Source organism: Limanda limanda, chromosome 8 (assembly GCF_963576545.1).
Source record: "Limanda limanda chromosome 8, fLimLim1.1, whole genome shotgun sequence".
NCBI classification, from domain to species: domain Eukaryota; kingdom Metazoa; phylum Chordata; class Actinopteri; order Pleuronectiformes; family Pleuronectidae; genus Limanda; species Limanda limanda.
Window position 1 is genome coordinate 6,823,407 of NC_083643.1, and position 16,682 is coordinate 6,840,088.

A 16,682-nucleotide genomic window follows, 5' to 3' on the forward strand; every position below is an offset into this window, starting at 1 on the left:
AAAACAGTTGTGCTGTCAATACCTGTTGCCCTGGGTGGTACAAGCCTCTCATGTCTCCTTCGTGGATGCGTTGATGGCTTGGAGGTAGGTTGTGGGGGTGCGGGGGGCCATTAGCCCAGTGAGGAGGAGGTGGTGGTCGTGTCAGCTTGTACTCCTCTCCCTCTGAGGGTGTGGTGCCTTTGCCCCCCTGTGAGTTTCTCTTCCGTTGGACTTGCTCCGTTGCCTTGATCAGACTCTCAGGCCCCAAACCTTTATTGCCACGGTTGCGCTTTTTGTCTTTGCGCTCCTTGTCTTCTCGATTGATGTGGAATTCCTCGTCCGTGTCGCAGTCCTCTGCTGGAATATGTTTTAAAATGGCCCGACTGAAACACCGGTCAAGGGACTCTGCCATGATAGTGTACTCTGGAAGCAGAAAGGATCAACGTCAGGTGGGATCATGACAAAACAAACAAAAGTTCTTTCACACAACCACAAAAACAAAGTCACACACTCAAAACACCTGTAGCACATCCACTCATGTATACTCAAACAATAATAGGTTTCATTCACTTCCTCTTTTCCAAACATACATTACTCCATCTCTTGGTCTCTCTTAACCCTTACCCTCGAGCACTGCAAAATGATATGCATGTATGTGCCCATAGACACACACTTGCTCCTCTGTTCTCAGCTCACACCGGCTGACTGACCAGGTCAGAGGGCGTCGGCTGACCCCTGCTCCCTCCAACCCCTTCCTCCTCCATCCAGGCCCCCCTACACACTCTCCTACCCCCCGTCCCTGGGGAGAGCATTCAGTTGGATGGATGGCTCCAGACAGGGGGCTTAGGGCCTGGAATGTTTCTCTGGCACTGCAAGGCTCAGATCCCCCTGAGCACTGGAGCACAGCTCAATCACTCCCCATTAATCACTGTCAAGGCTGCCCTGGCCCCGGCCCCAAACCACCACTAGGTCCGGCCCCCTTTCTTTTGCTCTTTCTCCCACTCAAACCCCCCGTTTCTCACCCCCATGAACGCATATATATACACTTCTTTCTCACAACATTCATCTACTGGAATTGATTTAGATGCAGTAGTCTCCTGCTGAGACAACCTGTTAATCGGAGGAACTGGATTTGTTTTCATTTACCGCTGTCTTCTCCGTTGTACTCGATGCAGTTTTCAAACATGAGCTTCACGTCAGCAACAAACTCCTCCTTAACAATGTAATCGCCATCATTGAGCTTTTTCTCAATGGTGGACAGGTCCATGGGCGTCTGATGGGTTAAGAATAAGAGAATAACAATTAAAACCTCATGCAAATAACCACATACACAATCGGCGGTAGACCAAACATGAATTAATTAACTCGCGAACACGATTAGTGAAAACAATGACAGTAACTTGTACCTGGATGAGCTCATGGTAATTGGGCGCGTAGGAGTCGTCCACAGGCTCCAAGAAAGGCCAAGCGTCTTTATGGGATTTCAGCACCTCAAGCACTGAAGACGAGAGATTAGATCAGTTCAGACATGTGGATTGAGACAAAGAAAAGGTCTCTAGTAGAGATCCTGTAAGCATACCTTTGTACAGGGCGGTGTAGTCGTCATCGATTTCATAGCTGTAATGTCAAACACAGGACATGTTACAAATAAGAATCATTGAGTAAAACCAGTAGAGAGTGATGTGAAATCTCATGTCAGAAATGTACAAAGCCTCTTACAACTCTTTATTCCTGCGTGTTCTGCGGACAGGTGACGAAGGCTCCAGATTCTGGAGTTCAGGTGGCAGGTCCTTGCCTTCAGACAGCAGCCAGGCCCTGTCCTCTCGCATCTTACGCCTTTTTGCTCTTTCTGAGAGAGAAGGATAAACACAGGGGGGGCAATTAGACGCACAAACAATAAAAATCACCAGTCTCTGGAGGCTTCAGGCCAACAATGAATTAATTGCTTTTTCAGGCTTGCGAGTTACAGTTTAAATTGCACTTTGTGCCTATTGACAATGTCAGGGGAGTCAATGAAAACCAGGCGTTCGCCATCAGAGGCGTCAGCAATTCAGATAAGCAGAGAGAGCGATTCATGAGCCGTCTTTTCTTGGGCACAGCTGATCAAAAGAGCAGAAGAGAAATGTATCACCGCTTTATCTTTTAACATGAAAGGCAGAGAGGCCCTGCCAGCCCCCCTGCCGTGTGCATTAAAGATGTTTGAGGGTGGATTCCACATATGCAATGCACACACAGAGCAGGCCAGGTCCTGCTGTTCATCTATAATACATTAATGAGGCTCCTCCACTGAAGCACAATCAGCAGTTCATTAACCCTTGACAGATGACATCAGAGAGGGGGAGAAAAGGAGAAGTGATCCTGTGATTAAAGGCCCTGAACATTCCCTCTCGCAGTCTCTGTGTACTATACATAAATCACAAGGCTTCCAGTGCAGCTATGCTACTGGAGATTTCTTAGCCGCTAAGAGCCAAACCAGCAGCAGTGGAAATGTTAAAGCCTGAGCATGGGGTGTCCTTCACGATCCATTCTGCCCTTCATCCCAGAGCTGGATGAGGAACATGAAAGACACCTACCTGCTGCTGACAGGTCGCTGATGAAAGAATATGAAATGACTGCTGCTCCTTGACTTTTTGACTTCTGGCAATTAGCTTCATTTTTTTGTTTAATAACCTTTCTTGGATCTTTCGCACAACTTTCCATTTGTGACCCATCTATCTGCGTGTCCGTCCATCTTACCCTCCACAGCTTTGATCTTCTCCATCTTCTCCCTCTGCCGTTCTTCCTGCAGAATCCGCTCCTCTTCTCGTCGCTGCTCAGCCAGCAGGACCTGCCTGTCCAGCTCCTCATCTTTCCTCTTGTCGTCCTCTGACACAGCCTTCAGACAGTCCTGAATACAAACACACAAGACAAGCCCATTACTCTACACTGGACTCATCATGGGATAAGCTTGTAAGGATTAAGCTGAAACTTGAATATCTTTATAATAGTAGGAATGATGGACAGAAGAAACCCAGACCCAGAATACTGTTAGGGTCTGAAAACCTAACTACATGGGGAAGCACTGCACTAGCAAAAAACTATATTTTCCGGAAAAACATATCATTATGTCTGTAAATAGATTTCTTCATGCTACTGCAGATGTAGTTCAAAAACATGTACACAGACAAACACACGCACCTCGTCCTCTGGCTGAAAGTGTTTTCCAGAGAAGCGCTGTGACGTGCGAACCGGGGTGGGGTCCAGTAGTTTCTGTTTCTGTTCTCGTTCCTGAAAACAAAACAGAGAGAAAGGATTAAGCTCGGTTAATTATACCTGTTCTACATTCTTTCAAAAGGTGAAGGCTCAGACGCATTCACAGCAACACAAACATTTCCGAGTATGAATTCCATTGCACATTGTTTTTCTTTACAGCACATTGAAGATGGTAGAAGAAGAAGCTACTGACGCAGATGTTGTGACAATAAACCTGCAAGTTGACATCTTCGTCAAAGGGTTGCACCTAGTCTCACACCTCTTGCAGTTTTATGTCTCTCACATGTTGGAAATGTGTCAGAACTCCACCACTTCCTCACTGGGAATTTTTCCGGAAATTCCCCTGCGGTTTTGTCACATGTAACATTTTACAGGGGGGACTTCAGTGCTAAAAGGGGCAATGCAAATTGGTACCTCACTTCTGAATTGATAGAAAGCCCCACTAACAGCAGACTAGTACAACTTTTCTTTGATTGTAAAAAGGTGATTTTGCTTTACTGAACTGTGCAAATGCGAATAAATCCGTCTTATATTTTCAACTTCTTTTAAAATTTCTATATTACCTAATGTACGTGAACATGCCTGTAAATTATGGTCAACAAATCACTGATTGAGCCTTCAAGACGGATCAGCAGGCGAGCATCACACTAAAGTGACAGGCCCTGGGGAGTTGTGGAGAAGCACTCAGTATTGAGAGGTCACTGGCTCTCCCCTCCCCCCAGTCACCCTCTCCACTCTGCTGCCTACGTTCCCCCACCTTTCCCTGGGGGGGGGGGGAAGGAGAAATAAAAGCATGTGTGTCTCCTGTGACTCTCCTAATCATTCGTAATGATTTGACGGCACTATGTAAGGGCATGCTGTCCAGCCTGACAACTGCACTACACACAGCCAATCATGGAGCTTTTGATCACAACATGTTGAATTCCTCAGGATGCATCCTGAAAATAATAAGGCCTATAAATCCTCATTTGAGACATATCCGTAATCCAGATAGAGCCAGCAGTGGAGGAGGGAGACACCAGCCAACAGAGCTATAAGCGAATCCCTTGAAAGCCTGTCTATATCAGGGACTGGCCTCTGCAGCTCATGTCAGAGTTCATCAGGGAAGCAGGACTGTAAATAACCATCAGCCCAGAGCAGCTAACAGCACTGAGAGGTGTCACAGTCGGGCTTCTGGCCATCAATAAAATAACTGTGGGCGGTCTAAAAATACATTAGCAGCTGTATGAAGTGTGGGGGGGTGCAGGTGAGGCGACAACACAATGATGTTGTCGGGGAAGTGAAAGACAGAGGAAAAGACATTAAGTCAGAAACGAGAGAAGAAGAAAAAAGAAGACAGATGTTCAGGATCTGATCTATGCTACTCTCCACAACTCTTCTGCCCCGACGCCATCTCTGCCTTGTCTTCCTCTGAAGCACGGGCGTATCCCGGGGTTCTACAATTCCTCTCTACATCCCCCACACCATCCAGCACGTAAGAGATGGAGTGGCCCCTGGTGTCACCACTGAGAGAGGTTGAAGAGCGAATCCTGCGGCACAGCAGAGCTGTCATTCAAGAGGCTCCGCTCTGCCTCAAGGTGAGCGCCCGCCTGCTGTCAGTGCCCCGTGAAATGGCTGGTGACAGCAGCCCGAGATGTGTGGAAGAAAGGATTCAAGACTAAACACACACAGTGAATTGGACACAGTTGTAGGCACACACCCACATAGACGGATATATTTATGTGAAGTATACACACATGCTACACTGTGCTATAACCACATTTAAAACCATTCAACAGGCAAAATACTGAACATTTGCTTTGATTTGGTTCCAGCTTCCTTCTTATCAGGCTGAAGACCGTACTAATTTTAAAACAGAAATTAGAAGGTATAAACAGGTTATTGAAAACGAGGGTAAACCCCTTTTCCCATTGCCAATAAAGGCAATTGCATCTATGTCTTTTTTTCCTGGTGCGTCACGATCACACACAAATTAAAACGTTCACCCGGGAGTCCCGTTTCCATCACAGGCGATCGCAGTGAATGCCGATTGTATCCATTCCCATTGCAGACAAGAGGCAGATGTTAGTGTGTGTTTTAGGGGAAATGGACTCTGAGACATTTGTTCTTCATTCTCTTGAAGAAGGCGAGAGTTGGTAAAGTGCTTCAAACATCACAGCATCTGTTGTCTCTAATTAGAGCAAACGGAATGAAAAGACGACTGTCTGCTTGAACAAGACAAATTTAGTCTTAAATCAATAACAGACTCTCTACAGAGCTACAATGAAACGTGTTGGTGTAATGAATATATAATTAATAAAGAGGGTATTTCAGTGTGATCTCCCGCTGTGCGACATCAGTGGAATTTATTTGCATATAAAAAGAACATTAGGGGAATGCTCTTCCCTTTTAATTGAGTCTTTAAGCGAAGTCAGATTAATCAGAGTTCTTTTTCCTCCGCCCTGTGATCATGTTTGATAGAGACCATGTAGAGTGGGAAGCGCTGCCTGGTTTGGTTTTAAATAAATCTGTCTTTAGTGGAATCACAACAGATCATAAACACAGAAGTCTGCGATTCTTCTGTGATGCTTCAATAACACAGAGTACTGAGGGAAGCTACAGACAGAGGGCCGTCTGAATGTCATATAGAATGTTGAGTTGTACAGTCAGTGAAGGACAGGAGCACATTCATCCATTTGTGTCAAGAGTGAGTGACCCCTCTGTCGCCGAAAACGACCAGCAGGATTCTTTACTTCACTGTTGATGATGATGATGGAGAAGCCTTTCTCCATCAGGGGGTTTCTATAGCAACAGGCACTGCTGGGTATACATCACACAGGAGTGGATTGAACCCCACACGTCTTAATACAAAGGGAGGTATACAAATCAAGGACCTGCTGGGGCTTTGAATAATTGCAGCATTCAATCTCTGAAATATTGCAAATGTATTGCAAACCATTGAAATATTCTAGACTGAAAGGGAAACTGAGTAAATTGTGTCGGCTTTGGACTCCTGCTTGTTATGAACAACAAACAAAGGGCACGGCAACAATCTGCTCCTGAAGAACACACATTCCAGGGATGATAAAGACGAATGAGCGTGACCCCTGATGTGGTCAAACTTGGACCCTCACTCTATCAAACTAGCGGGAGGGCATAGTTCTTCACTGTCATGTCTCATTTTGAAGACCTGAGGCCGAAATCATCACTGAGCCTGAGCGCAGAATTAAGGGCAAGCTCAAACCAGCTTTCACTCCACCCGTCCTGCAGCCATCCCAGGTAAGAATCCAGGATCATCCAAAACAGCTACACCAAGACGGTAGATTGTGATTTGCAGCAGAACAAACTAGAAGCAGCTAAATGAAGGTTCAAACCTGTCAAGCTTGAATAACGTGGTCACACATAAAGCCAAAGGCAGGCTGATAAAAGTGAAAATGGAAATTAAGGCGACAGTACGGGGAGCTGTGATTGAGACTAATGATTATGTCTCCTACGTGTCTGACCTTGTGCTCAATCATGCTGCTGATCTCGGGCAGAAAGTTCTGGCTGATGACCCGGTAGAGGTGGCGGTCCTGTGGGGAGGGTTTGTCCTTGATGCTTTCTGCCAGACTGACCCACTGTTCCTCTGTCTCACACACAAGGGACCAAGTGCCTCGCTTGATGCCTGGTGGAGGGACACACATTGGCTCATCAATTAAAATCCCAAATTACTTTCCCATGATTCCATGATGTTGGGAACATAAAATATAAAAAGCTTATAATGATGAGATCATCTCACTTTTCCTCAAGGGAGGATCCTCCGGTACATCTTCTGTCTTGACTTCTGGCTCTTCTCTTTCTGTCTCACTGAAAAAAGAAAAACAGGGAGATAAATCAATCAAAAAGACTCTAGAAAGGACAAAATGACTAAAACAATATTAAAATGCAAAAGTCCTGATGCAAGAGCAGCAGTACTGTACTTTGTGAATTAAATAACAGCACTTGTTCATGACTCATCACGGATTGGTTAGAGAAAATGTGCCCGAGAAACAATTAATTATTAATGACATTGCAGATCTAGTTGTCGGTTAAAGGTCATTCTGTACAACGACCGACAAAGACCACAGAAAATGATCACACACAAGCAAAAATCTAATAGTCTATTATCTGCTACAACTTTTCCACTAGTACCACATTTTTGTTTTATATGATTGTATAAAGCCATGTTATATACAATATCAGTCAAAGACCACACAACAAAACAACCTGCCATGGCAGCTACAGTTCAACGCATGTATTCTTTTGACATGACTCGTACATCTGTGTAACACATGCACATCTGCACGTCAGCATTTCTCTGAAATCCGCTGTTGGTAGTGATGACAGACAGAAAAGTTTTCTCACCTCAGATTAGAGTCGTCAGACTTTCTTTTCTTTGGTGGTCTTCCCCTTTTCCTTTTCTCTGGTATCGCAAGCTCAGACGGTTCACTATTGAAAAAGGAAATAAGGGCTTTTAACAGGGGTGATTAGCAATTACATTTGACATAATATTTATAATAATCCTGTAACAGGCTTGTAAACAAGTGTCAAATGTGCTTGTCAACTGCAGAAAACACAAGCAGTGACATAACTTTTTCCTTCTGGTGAACAGGACAGATGAAGGCGATACACAGTACTCAGAAGTATTTACCTGATCCTATCAATTTTCCTCTTGACAGGCTCTTCTTTGTACATACGAGTGCCGTAAAAGTACCAGTAGAGGGCTCCATTTTCATCTTGCCCCATTGGTTCCACCCTGAGGCTGTCTGCATCCAGGCCCTGAGGGACAGTGGGGGTGGGGACTTTACATTTTTTATAAATCATGTGTAGGACTGTGTTTTTAAATCATCAGTGGGTGAGGTAATTTAGTCCTTTTAGCCTACGTGGCTGTGAATCACACAGACATGAAGCGCTTACATTATCTCACTGAGTGCCTTTATTAATTGAATGTGATAAATTGGCTTTAAAAAAATCTTATCTCATGACAAAAAGGCAAAATATATGACAGGAAAACCAAACTGACGGACAACACAGGGATAAAACTGTCATGTTACGATTAATCACAGCTTTGTTTATGTCAGGACACACATACCTTTGTTAAGCCTGCTCATTTAAATGAACATAAAACTAGAAGGTAACGCAGTACAACTTTAAGGGCTCAACAGTCCCCTTAAATTCCATGAACCTACACCAAATTTTTACACACTCATAGATAGCAAGGCCCTTCATATGCTTATATTCTGTGTGATCAAGATCCATGAATTATTCCTTGGGAAAACAGTGATATTTAAAACGCTTATCTTGCAATATTACAGAAAGTGGAAAATAAATTCCTGGATCTGTACCAAAACGTACGGGCACTTCCCTCCACCAAGTTTAATGGAAATCCATTCTGTTGTATTTGCATACATACTAATGCAACCCCGATAGAGCTGATGCAACGCTCTAATACCCAGTATCATTGCAGACAATTTAATGCCTTGGATTTCAATTGACTCGGGTTCGTTTAGCTGCTCCTTGCGAGTGTCGTACCTTCAGCAGGTCAAAGACGTCGGCAGCATCCAGGCGGTAATCACAGAGCCGGTGCAGCAGCTCCACCTGAGTGCGCGGAGGCAGATTCTCGAAGGGCCCCTCTCTAAGTGGGTTGGGCTTCCCCTCTTCCAGCTCCCACCGGTAGCTGATGATGTCGTCCAGGTAACGGCTGAACGCCTCGGGGCTGAGGAGCCGAGGAAAACAGCAGGAGAGATTGACAGGGTGAGAAAAGGAAGGTGCAAGACCACATTTATTGAAAAAACTTTAAAAACAAACAAAAATACATAATACTCTCACCCATATGAATAACTGTAAAACTATAAGAAGCAACTGATTTTCCTGAGGCTCATATTCCTTCATATTATCACAATCCTTGTTGTGTTTGAGGTTGTTTTCCTGCTATTGTGTGACAGTGTCTATACTACATGTTTTTGTCTTTGCAGAATCGACAGTAACCCATTGTAGCGTAGAATCTGTCATTTATTGTCTCAACCCAAGGTAAAGCTGTGATCGACTTTCTTTGAGGGTCACAGGTTTGAGCTGAATGACAACTTGACGTGGTGTAACGATTTGAGCAAGACTGAGAAGAATTTGTTTCTTTTAGTTTAATGTGTTTTGTTTTGAAGCAGTACCTTGATGATACGTTTGATAGTATCACTTGAAAATTGATTACAGCATTTTAGTAGCCAAAATACGGTTAGTGATTACTATTTGACCAGACCAATGAGGCACAGAGCCCCATTCAGCTCCAGATTTATTCTCGTCACTGCCACTAATTTCTAGCTCGTAGAGAAAGGCAGAGTCTCTGGACTGTCTAAAGCTACTAAGAGCCCTGAGATGACTTATCTTATGATTTGGAGCTCTATAAATAAGGGCTGTTATCATAAAGTCTTCACTAACATAACAATGTACTAACTACAAAAAAGGAGGTTTAAAAACTCTCATATAACGTTCATCTTAAACAATAACAAAGAATCCACACAGACAGAGGAGTTGTTTGGTTCATTGGGATCTGTCAGTTCAGATAAATCCAACCAATTCAATTGCAAATGCTGTGTGCACATTGAAAAGCCAACACTAGGTTTCACTATCAGCTCACGCACCGTTGTATAATAGATAGGTTTAGAAACAAAGTTCAAACGAAGCAAAGTTCAAACAACCACAGTGGCTATTGAGATGGAGTTTCTTTGAATTGAGCTGGTAAATAAACGCCGGTTCTGGTTCAGGTCTAACAGATTAACCTGTAACGTTCGGTTCAAGCCCTGATTAACGGAACAAGTGCCCGGGGCAGTGGTGAGCATCTACGCAGCAGCAAAGAGAAAATGGGACAGAACATATGGCTTATCTTGAAAGAGCAGTGTGCACTTTTCACAAAGCCTCCCCTTCTCACTTCCCAATTCTCTCTTCCTTTCTATCCCTCATTCTCTCTCCTGCATCTCCCTCCCTCCTCGCCCCCCCCGGCTGCTCCGGCAGAGCGTTTAACATGTGTGGATGAAAAGGGCAGCCCTGTGAAAGGCCAATGCTGAACAGCCACCCCCAGGATGCCAGTGCCTGTCCAGTCCAATAAAGCAGGTTGTCGTCCTGTGAGCGGCTCCATGGACAAGGAAACGGTATCATTCCAGCCTCTCTGTTTATCACCCAGCTAATACCAGTATGCTTTCTAATGTGGGTCTGGAGCAGGAGGTGGATACACGGGGAAACCCCTTGTGAGATGAAGCACATTTGTAGATCTGAATAACATCCTCTGCTACATACCCACTTTCCCCCATTGTTTGATCACGTAGAAAAATACAGTGCAAGGGGGCGGTGCTGTTCCTATTTCACAGCAGAAGTAAGGCATGATTTCACCACAGACGTTGACTCACAGTATGGTATGAGTTAACTCTGACTCCTCAGCGAGTCACGTTTCCACTGACTCAATCTTTCTCTGAAGGTTCCTGGGTGCTATGACTACTTTGAGGTCAAATATTGGTTTAAACTTGGCAGCTATAAATCAAATTAGGAAAGACATTGACATTCAGTGTTTTCCACTGTGCATCTAAGTTTATTATGAAATAATGTTCTCACGCAGTGTACTAGTCCCGACAGAGTTAAGTCTTTGACCCAAGTCTGCCACAAATAATTCAACAATACAAGTCAGAGCAGGTTTAGGACTGATTTAGGGACAGAGGGATCTGAGTCGTCTTTCCACTCCTTCTACCTCATGATGCATCGGCTGCCAGTAAGCTTCCTCATTCTTAGTTCGGAAAACATGCTTATATTTAAGTAAGTTAATAGTTGAAGTATTGATTTTGTATACATACATTTCAAATGTTTATTTCCCAATGATGGAAAGATCACACAGAACACTAACAGGGAATATATTGACGTTAGTTCTGATACTTACATGATGTCTGTACGCTGGTAGCATCCCTGCAACAGACAGGCAATGAGGTCCCCGAGGAAGTCCAGGTCCTGCTCTGACAGGGCTTTCTCCAACTCCTACACAAAACAAAGGAAATACAAGGGTCAAGACTAAGGACGACTTAACTTCTATTTAACAGAGTTGAGAATTGTGTCCAAAAGGTCCTTTTTATTAGGGGAAAACGTTAAGACCATTATGGCCACAGGTGATATTTGATGTATTAAACCAATAATCAGGACGCCCCCCTGAAAGTCAAACAATTCAAAACACCAGTTGGAAACCTGTCAATCAACTGACACTATCTGGCACAAGGTCTTCTATTTTGATCTCTCAGCGTGCAGTGGACTTCAGGGAACATTTTGGTCACAAGAAGTAGCAGCAGAGTGAACACTCCTTGCTTTCACACAGCTCTGTGGGGTAAAAATCCTTCAACTATGTCAGCTTGTCCCATCTGCCCGGTGAAGAGGTCTGGGCTGGGCTCTGGCTGCTGAGGACATAGACCCAGGGTGAGTATGTGAATATTTGTATTGATTTGACTGACAGAATCCCGACAGTAATAGTAATTAATTATCAGCCACAACATTAAAAGAGTTAGTGGTTTTAATGCGTTTGCTGCTTCGGTGTATCTCTGTGTGTGTAGAAGAAAAGGAACTTAATCAGATGTGAGTTAATTCATCCAAAGTAAAGAGTGTTGCTATCAGTGTGAGGTAAGCTGGCAGAGGTGGACGGCAGGAGGGATGGTTGGAATTCGCAACTTGACTGAGAGGGGTTTCTTGGTTTGCCAGTGGCTGCTTGGCTGGAGCTGAGGTTCAAGTTCAGCCATGACCCCTCTCCTGCCTGGCTTTGTGTTTCAGCCATTGAGGTTTTATGAAGCGGCAGTAACCAGCCGAGCAAACTCTAAAAGACCTGAAAGCACCAAGGAGAGACGGCAGGCAGCAGGGGCCTGGAGCTGCAACACAGCCGTGCCCCCTCCTCTCCTCTGCTGACCAACCCCACGCAGCTCCCCACACGGCTTTTCCCAGCATGCACTTCTCTCTCCAATGATACCCACCAGAAAGGCTCTGGAGTAGAACGAGAGGGCAAAAAGAAAGGGAACAGGAGCCTGAGAGGGCAGAATTGCTAAGTTCTTCATCAGGCAAGTGTCCATTTTACTTGTAGCTCCATTTTGCATCCTGCTCCCTATTTAGAGATTAGATTCAAACCTCCTTTTGAGCTCAGACATTGACTGAACTCTGCAGCTCCTCCGTGTTTTCTCTAGAGGAGGTGCATGTGGGAACGCAAATGGCCGAGTGTGACGCTCCGCAGCCTCTGTGGACTTTCTCCATCTGGCCTTCTAGGATAATGTCCGTAAAAATCCAGGAGAATCCGATATATGAACACAGCAGAGAATCCCCAACTGGATTCACCATGAGGGAATGGGAGGGGTGATGACACTTGTAACGCGCTACAGACGCAAAAATGAAAAAAATAATATCTCCCGGTGAAAAGACAGAGACCCACACGTAGAAGACACCGCTGAAGATGTCAACAGAGTTTGTGTTGATAGGAGCTGACCATGATGTCTGAGTGTTGCTAAGAAAATCATGTGATCTGGGCAGAGAACGTCCCGCTGTGTCGTGCATGTGTGAAAGACAAACTCTGGGTAAAAATCCGTAGCCAATTCTCCGGATTTTACACACAGCCTGTGTCTGAAAAGGGCTCTTGTGACTACTCTCTATCTAGCGACAGATCCAAACTAGCTGTATGGTTTCTATAGACTATAGTTTCCTCTCCTCATAGTGTCAACACTGGTCTAAAATTATCTCAAGGACGAGGAGGCGTCTTTAATTGGTGTCCACACACGCTCTCCTCTCTCTGCCTCTCAACAGAGGAACCTGGGTGAGCTCAGGGGTCACTGAAGGTCAGCATACACACCTCCTGGCCATGTAGAGGGGCGGAAGCTACGAGCCAGCAAGTCAGAGCAATGAAAAACAGAAGGGGACGGACAGAAGGGAGGTGGATAAGAGAAAAACAGGATAAGATGAACATTTATGCTTAAGATTAGGAATGAAAAAGAGCATGAAGGAGACACTCAGGGCAACTTGCTCCTGCTTAAAAAAAAAAGAAGCTACAATAGAACCAGAAGAGTGAGTTTGATGGTGGCAGATAAAAATCAGCCGTCTCATGACTCGAGGGAAGAACTGTTTTGTTTTGTTTTTATGAGCACATTCTATAAAACCAATTTAAAAGCCCACAGATCAACTAACCCTCATCTCGTGGATTTCTGTGGACATCATACTAAGGGGTCAGGCAGAGAAACGCCGGAGCGTCTCACTCAGACCTTTGCGTTCACGCAGGCACCTCCTGTCCTAAAGCTGCTTCGGTAATTTATGCTGTTTTGCTGGATTTGATAATTGGGTCATGTTTGTTATGAAGTGGAGGAGACTTCTGCAGATAATTCGGCCTCTGGTTAAAAACACAGACAGAATCCTTACCAGGAGAAGTTGACAGTGATGAAGACAACTCTAAGGATCCTATAGTTATTAATGTCAAGAGGTGTCTTTAGTTTTTAAGATCATTTTGGGCTATTTTTCCTTTATTGATAGGACAGATTAATCAACCAAGGGAAGAAACACAGCAAAGGGACCAAAGTCGGAGTAAGAACTTGTGGCTTCTGCAGAGGACTGATGCCTCAGTATACAGGGTGACCACTCAACCAGGTGAGATACCGGGAGCCCCACTTGTGTTACTCTTGCATTTAAACAGTTGCTAAAATGAAAACACGAGTGAAAATGGCTTGTTCACTTGTGTACATGTTATCCACCTCTGTTATAGCCAGTGAGCACTGATTACTAAATATATATAGAAAGATGGTTTGTCTAAACACAAATACATGTGCGCAGGATGCAGAGAGAACCTTTGTCACACTCTCTTCAACTTCCTGGTCCCATGTCAGACAGCTACTGGGCCAGAGTGCGCCATCGATCAGAGGTAAACTGCACTTTGATCACACTTTGAAAAAAGCCGGGGGCCACAGCTGGGGGAAAGAGTGGAGGGTCGAGTACAGCACAGCCGAGTGGAGAGCTCGCTTCAGCCCCTGGATTAACACCACCCGGCTCCACCTTTGATGTGCAACACAGCATCTCAGATGGCAGAGGGAAGGGGAATTAATGTGGTGTCCGTGCCCTTTCTTCAGCCATCCGTCCAGCCGGTCAATTCTTCTGGTGCTAACAAACACTCAGCTTGATGAAGGGCTGCTGGGACAATCCGCTGCAGCTGGATGTGTCCTGTGGGAAACCTTTCCCCTCAATAACCACATACACCACAAGGACACAACTCGCAACCTTTGACTAACAGGCAGCAGCAGACAAAAAAAACACACACACCTATGCCAAAACAGACTCATGCACGTGTCTCAGCAGAATGAACACAGTTCACTACTTAGGCTGCTTAACATTAATGATCAATGGGAGTCAAAGATAAGCGAGCTGAATCAGTGATAAGCCACAAAGAGGAGAAATCGCACATCCAAGCTGTCAGATTTATCATTGAACAAAACTGGCTATTCATATACACACACACACTGAGGCAAAGGTTGGTGGGTGAGTAAAGGCTTAGTAAAAAGGTGTGTCACTGCCACAGACCCTCTGTGGGCCTGGCTTGAAATCAGCAGTTCACCCTTAAGGTATTTTCCATTTCTCTCACCCAACTCCCCTGCTGTTCCTCTCTCTGCTTCTCTCACTGGCTTAACCTCTTATTCCTCCCTTCCACACCATTTTCCTCCCCCTGTCTTGCTGCCCAGTGTCTATGAGGGCCTCTGAGGCATTCTATTATTCCCCTGACAACACCCTCACTCCCCTCTCCACCCCATTCTTTTCCTCCCTCCGTCTTCCTTATCTCTCTTCACCCTACACACAGGGCCCTTGCTTCGGCCAGTTGTTGGCTCCACTGTAGCTGGGGACACCACAGAATCCAAAATAATAAAAAAGGAGAATGGGATTAGCATTGAATCATCCAAAATGATTCAACACCATGCTGTAGCAACATCTCGCCTGGACTTGTTTGAAATCTCAGCTGAGAACAACACAACACAACAATTCTTTGAGGTATCAATTCAATAAAACGTCACACGGTGTGAGAAGTAACACCTGTGGTGTTAACACAAGTCCTTGTCATATGCTGTTTTCAGACGTGCCCTGCGGATAAAGTCCCCAGAACTGGATCCGGACTTTAGCTGCAGTTTTCACACATTCACATCGCAGTGGGAGGTTTTCTGCACGGACACGTTAACAACAGCAACAAATCCTCTGCATTATTCAGGGTGCAGCAGGCAGAGGGAGGAAGTAATGCATTAACTCCGCTGTGGAGTTCACGTGATTTCCTTGACAAGACACCGACGTCAACTATTATCTCCTCAAACTCTCTAAACATCTTCCTCTGTGTCTTCTCCATGTACGACACCAGCTTTTCATCCGGAGATATCGGTTTTCAGTTTTTTTCAGTTTCTGCGTCTGTCGCTTGTTTGAAGCCCCATCAAACCCCAAGATCAGGGTCCTCTGCTGTCTTTGGACATCAAATTCTCCGGACCTTCTGCTGACTTTATTCCAGGGAGCCAGGGAGAGTCTGCATATTAATCCGGAGGCTCTCACTCGGACATTTCTGTTCACCCACGCTTCTCCTCCGGAGAAAGTGTGGCGCTCAGTTCATGTCTGAAAGCAGCTCGAGTCACGCATAGGCCTTAGTCAGACCTGGTATTAACATTCGTCTGGAGTAATCTGATCACAAGTGGACAGCTTTAATTACAGGTGTAGCTCACCCATAACACAATAAAGATGCGGTTGAGATTTGATCCCTCAGATCACTAAGACCTCGTTCAGACCTGGTATTTAACATCTGTCCTGAGCGATCACAACTGTTAAGTCCTGGGATCATCATTATGAAATATGCAATGGGTGAGTTCTGTTATTGGAGTCAAAACATCCTGGCCCAAGCTGATGAAGATGAAAACTTAAAATGGCATTTCTGTTCGGCCATTTTTCATTCCCATTATCACGACCTGGCTTTGTAGAATCCCTAAAACAGATCTCAAAAAGGCGGTCTCGACTATTTACCTCCACCGAGGACTTTTTCACTACCGTTTGTTTGAAAGCAAGATGATACAAAAACAACCACACAGATTTCCATGAAACAGGATTTTACCATTTCCCAGGAAAGAAAATAATGTAACTTGATAAAAAGATCAAGCAGGGACCTGATATGACGTTTTGTGCAGCTTTATTGAATTTTGGAGGACTGGTGGACTTTGGTAGAAGTATGCGCTCCACATCGTGCCGTATGAGTAGTTAAGATGTAAAGAAAGCTTTTCAAAAAAGCATAACAGATAAATGCATTCTTGTCACATGTTTTTTTTTTAAGTGTCTCAAGATCCAGAGGAATCCTTTATTTGTTTTACTATGGCTAAGGTTAAACCCATGGTAAGTGTTAAAGAAACAAAGAACACACGTGCAGTGTGTCTAAGCGAAAGAGACTGGAATTTCAA

At 44.7% G+C, this 16,682-nt stretch overlaps 1 protein-coding gene across 1 annotated transcript in view; it reads right to left on the reverse strand.

Moving 5' to 3' along the window:
* LOC133009332 (chromatin remodeling regulator CECR2) overlaps positions 1–16,682 on the reverse strand; it is a 36,224-nt gene that overhangs the window by 7,386 nt on the left and 12,156 nt on the right. The window contains exons 2-14 of the mRNA XM_061076807.1: positions 11,147–11,241; positions 8,761–8,944; positions 7,880–8,007; positions 7,594–7,677; positions 6,989–7,056; positions 6,714–6,874; positions 3,157–3,246; positions 2,716–2,866; positions 1,699–1,828; positions 1,559–1,596; positions 1,386–1,477; positions 1,126–1,252; positions 23–402 (exon numbers count right to left, since the gene is read on the reverse strand). Coding sequence (XP_060932790.1) covers positions 23–402; positions 1,126–1,252; positions 1,386–1,477; positions 1,559–1,596; positions 1,699–1,828; positions 2,716–2,866; positions 3,157–3,246; positions 6,714–6,874; positions 6,989–7,056; positions 7,594–7,677; positions 7,880–8,007; positions 8,761–8,944; positions 11,147–11,241 — 1,728 coding nt within the window. The remainder of the gene's footprint in view (positions 1–22; positions 403–1,125; positions 1,253–1,385; positions 1,478–1,558; positions 1,597–1,698; positions 1,829–2,715; positions 2,867–3,156; positions 3,247–6,713; positions 6,875–6,988; positions 7,057–7,593; positions 7,678–7,879; positions 8,008–8,760; positions 8,945–11,146; positions 11,242–16,682) is intronic.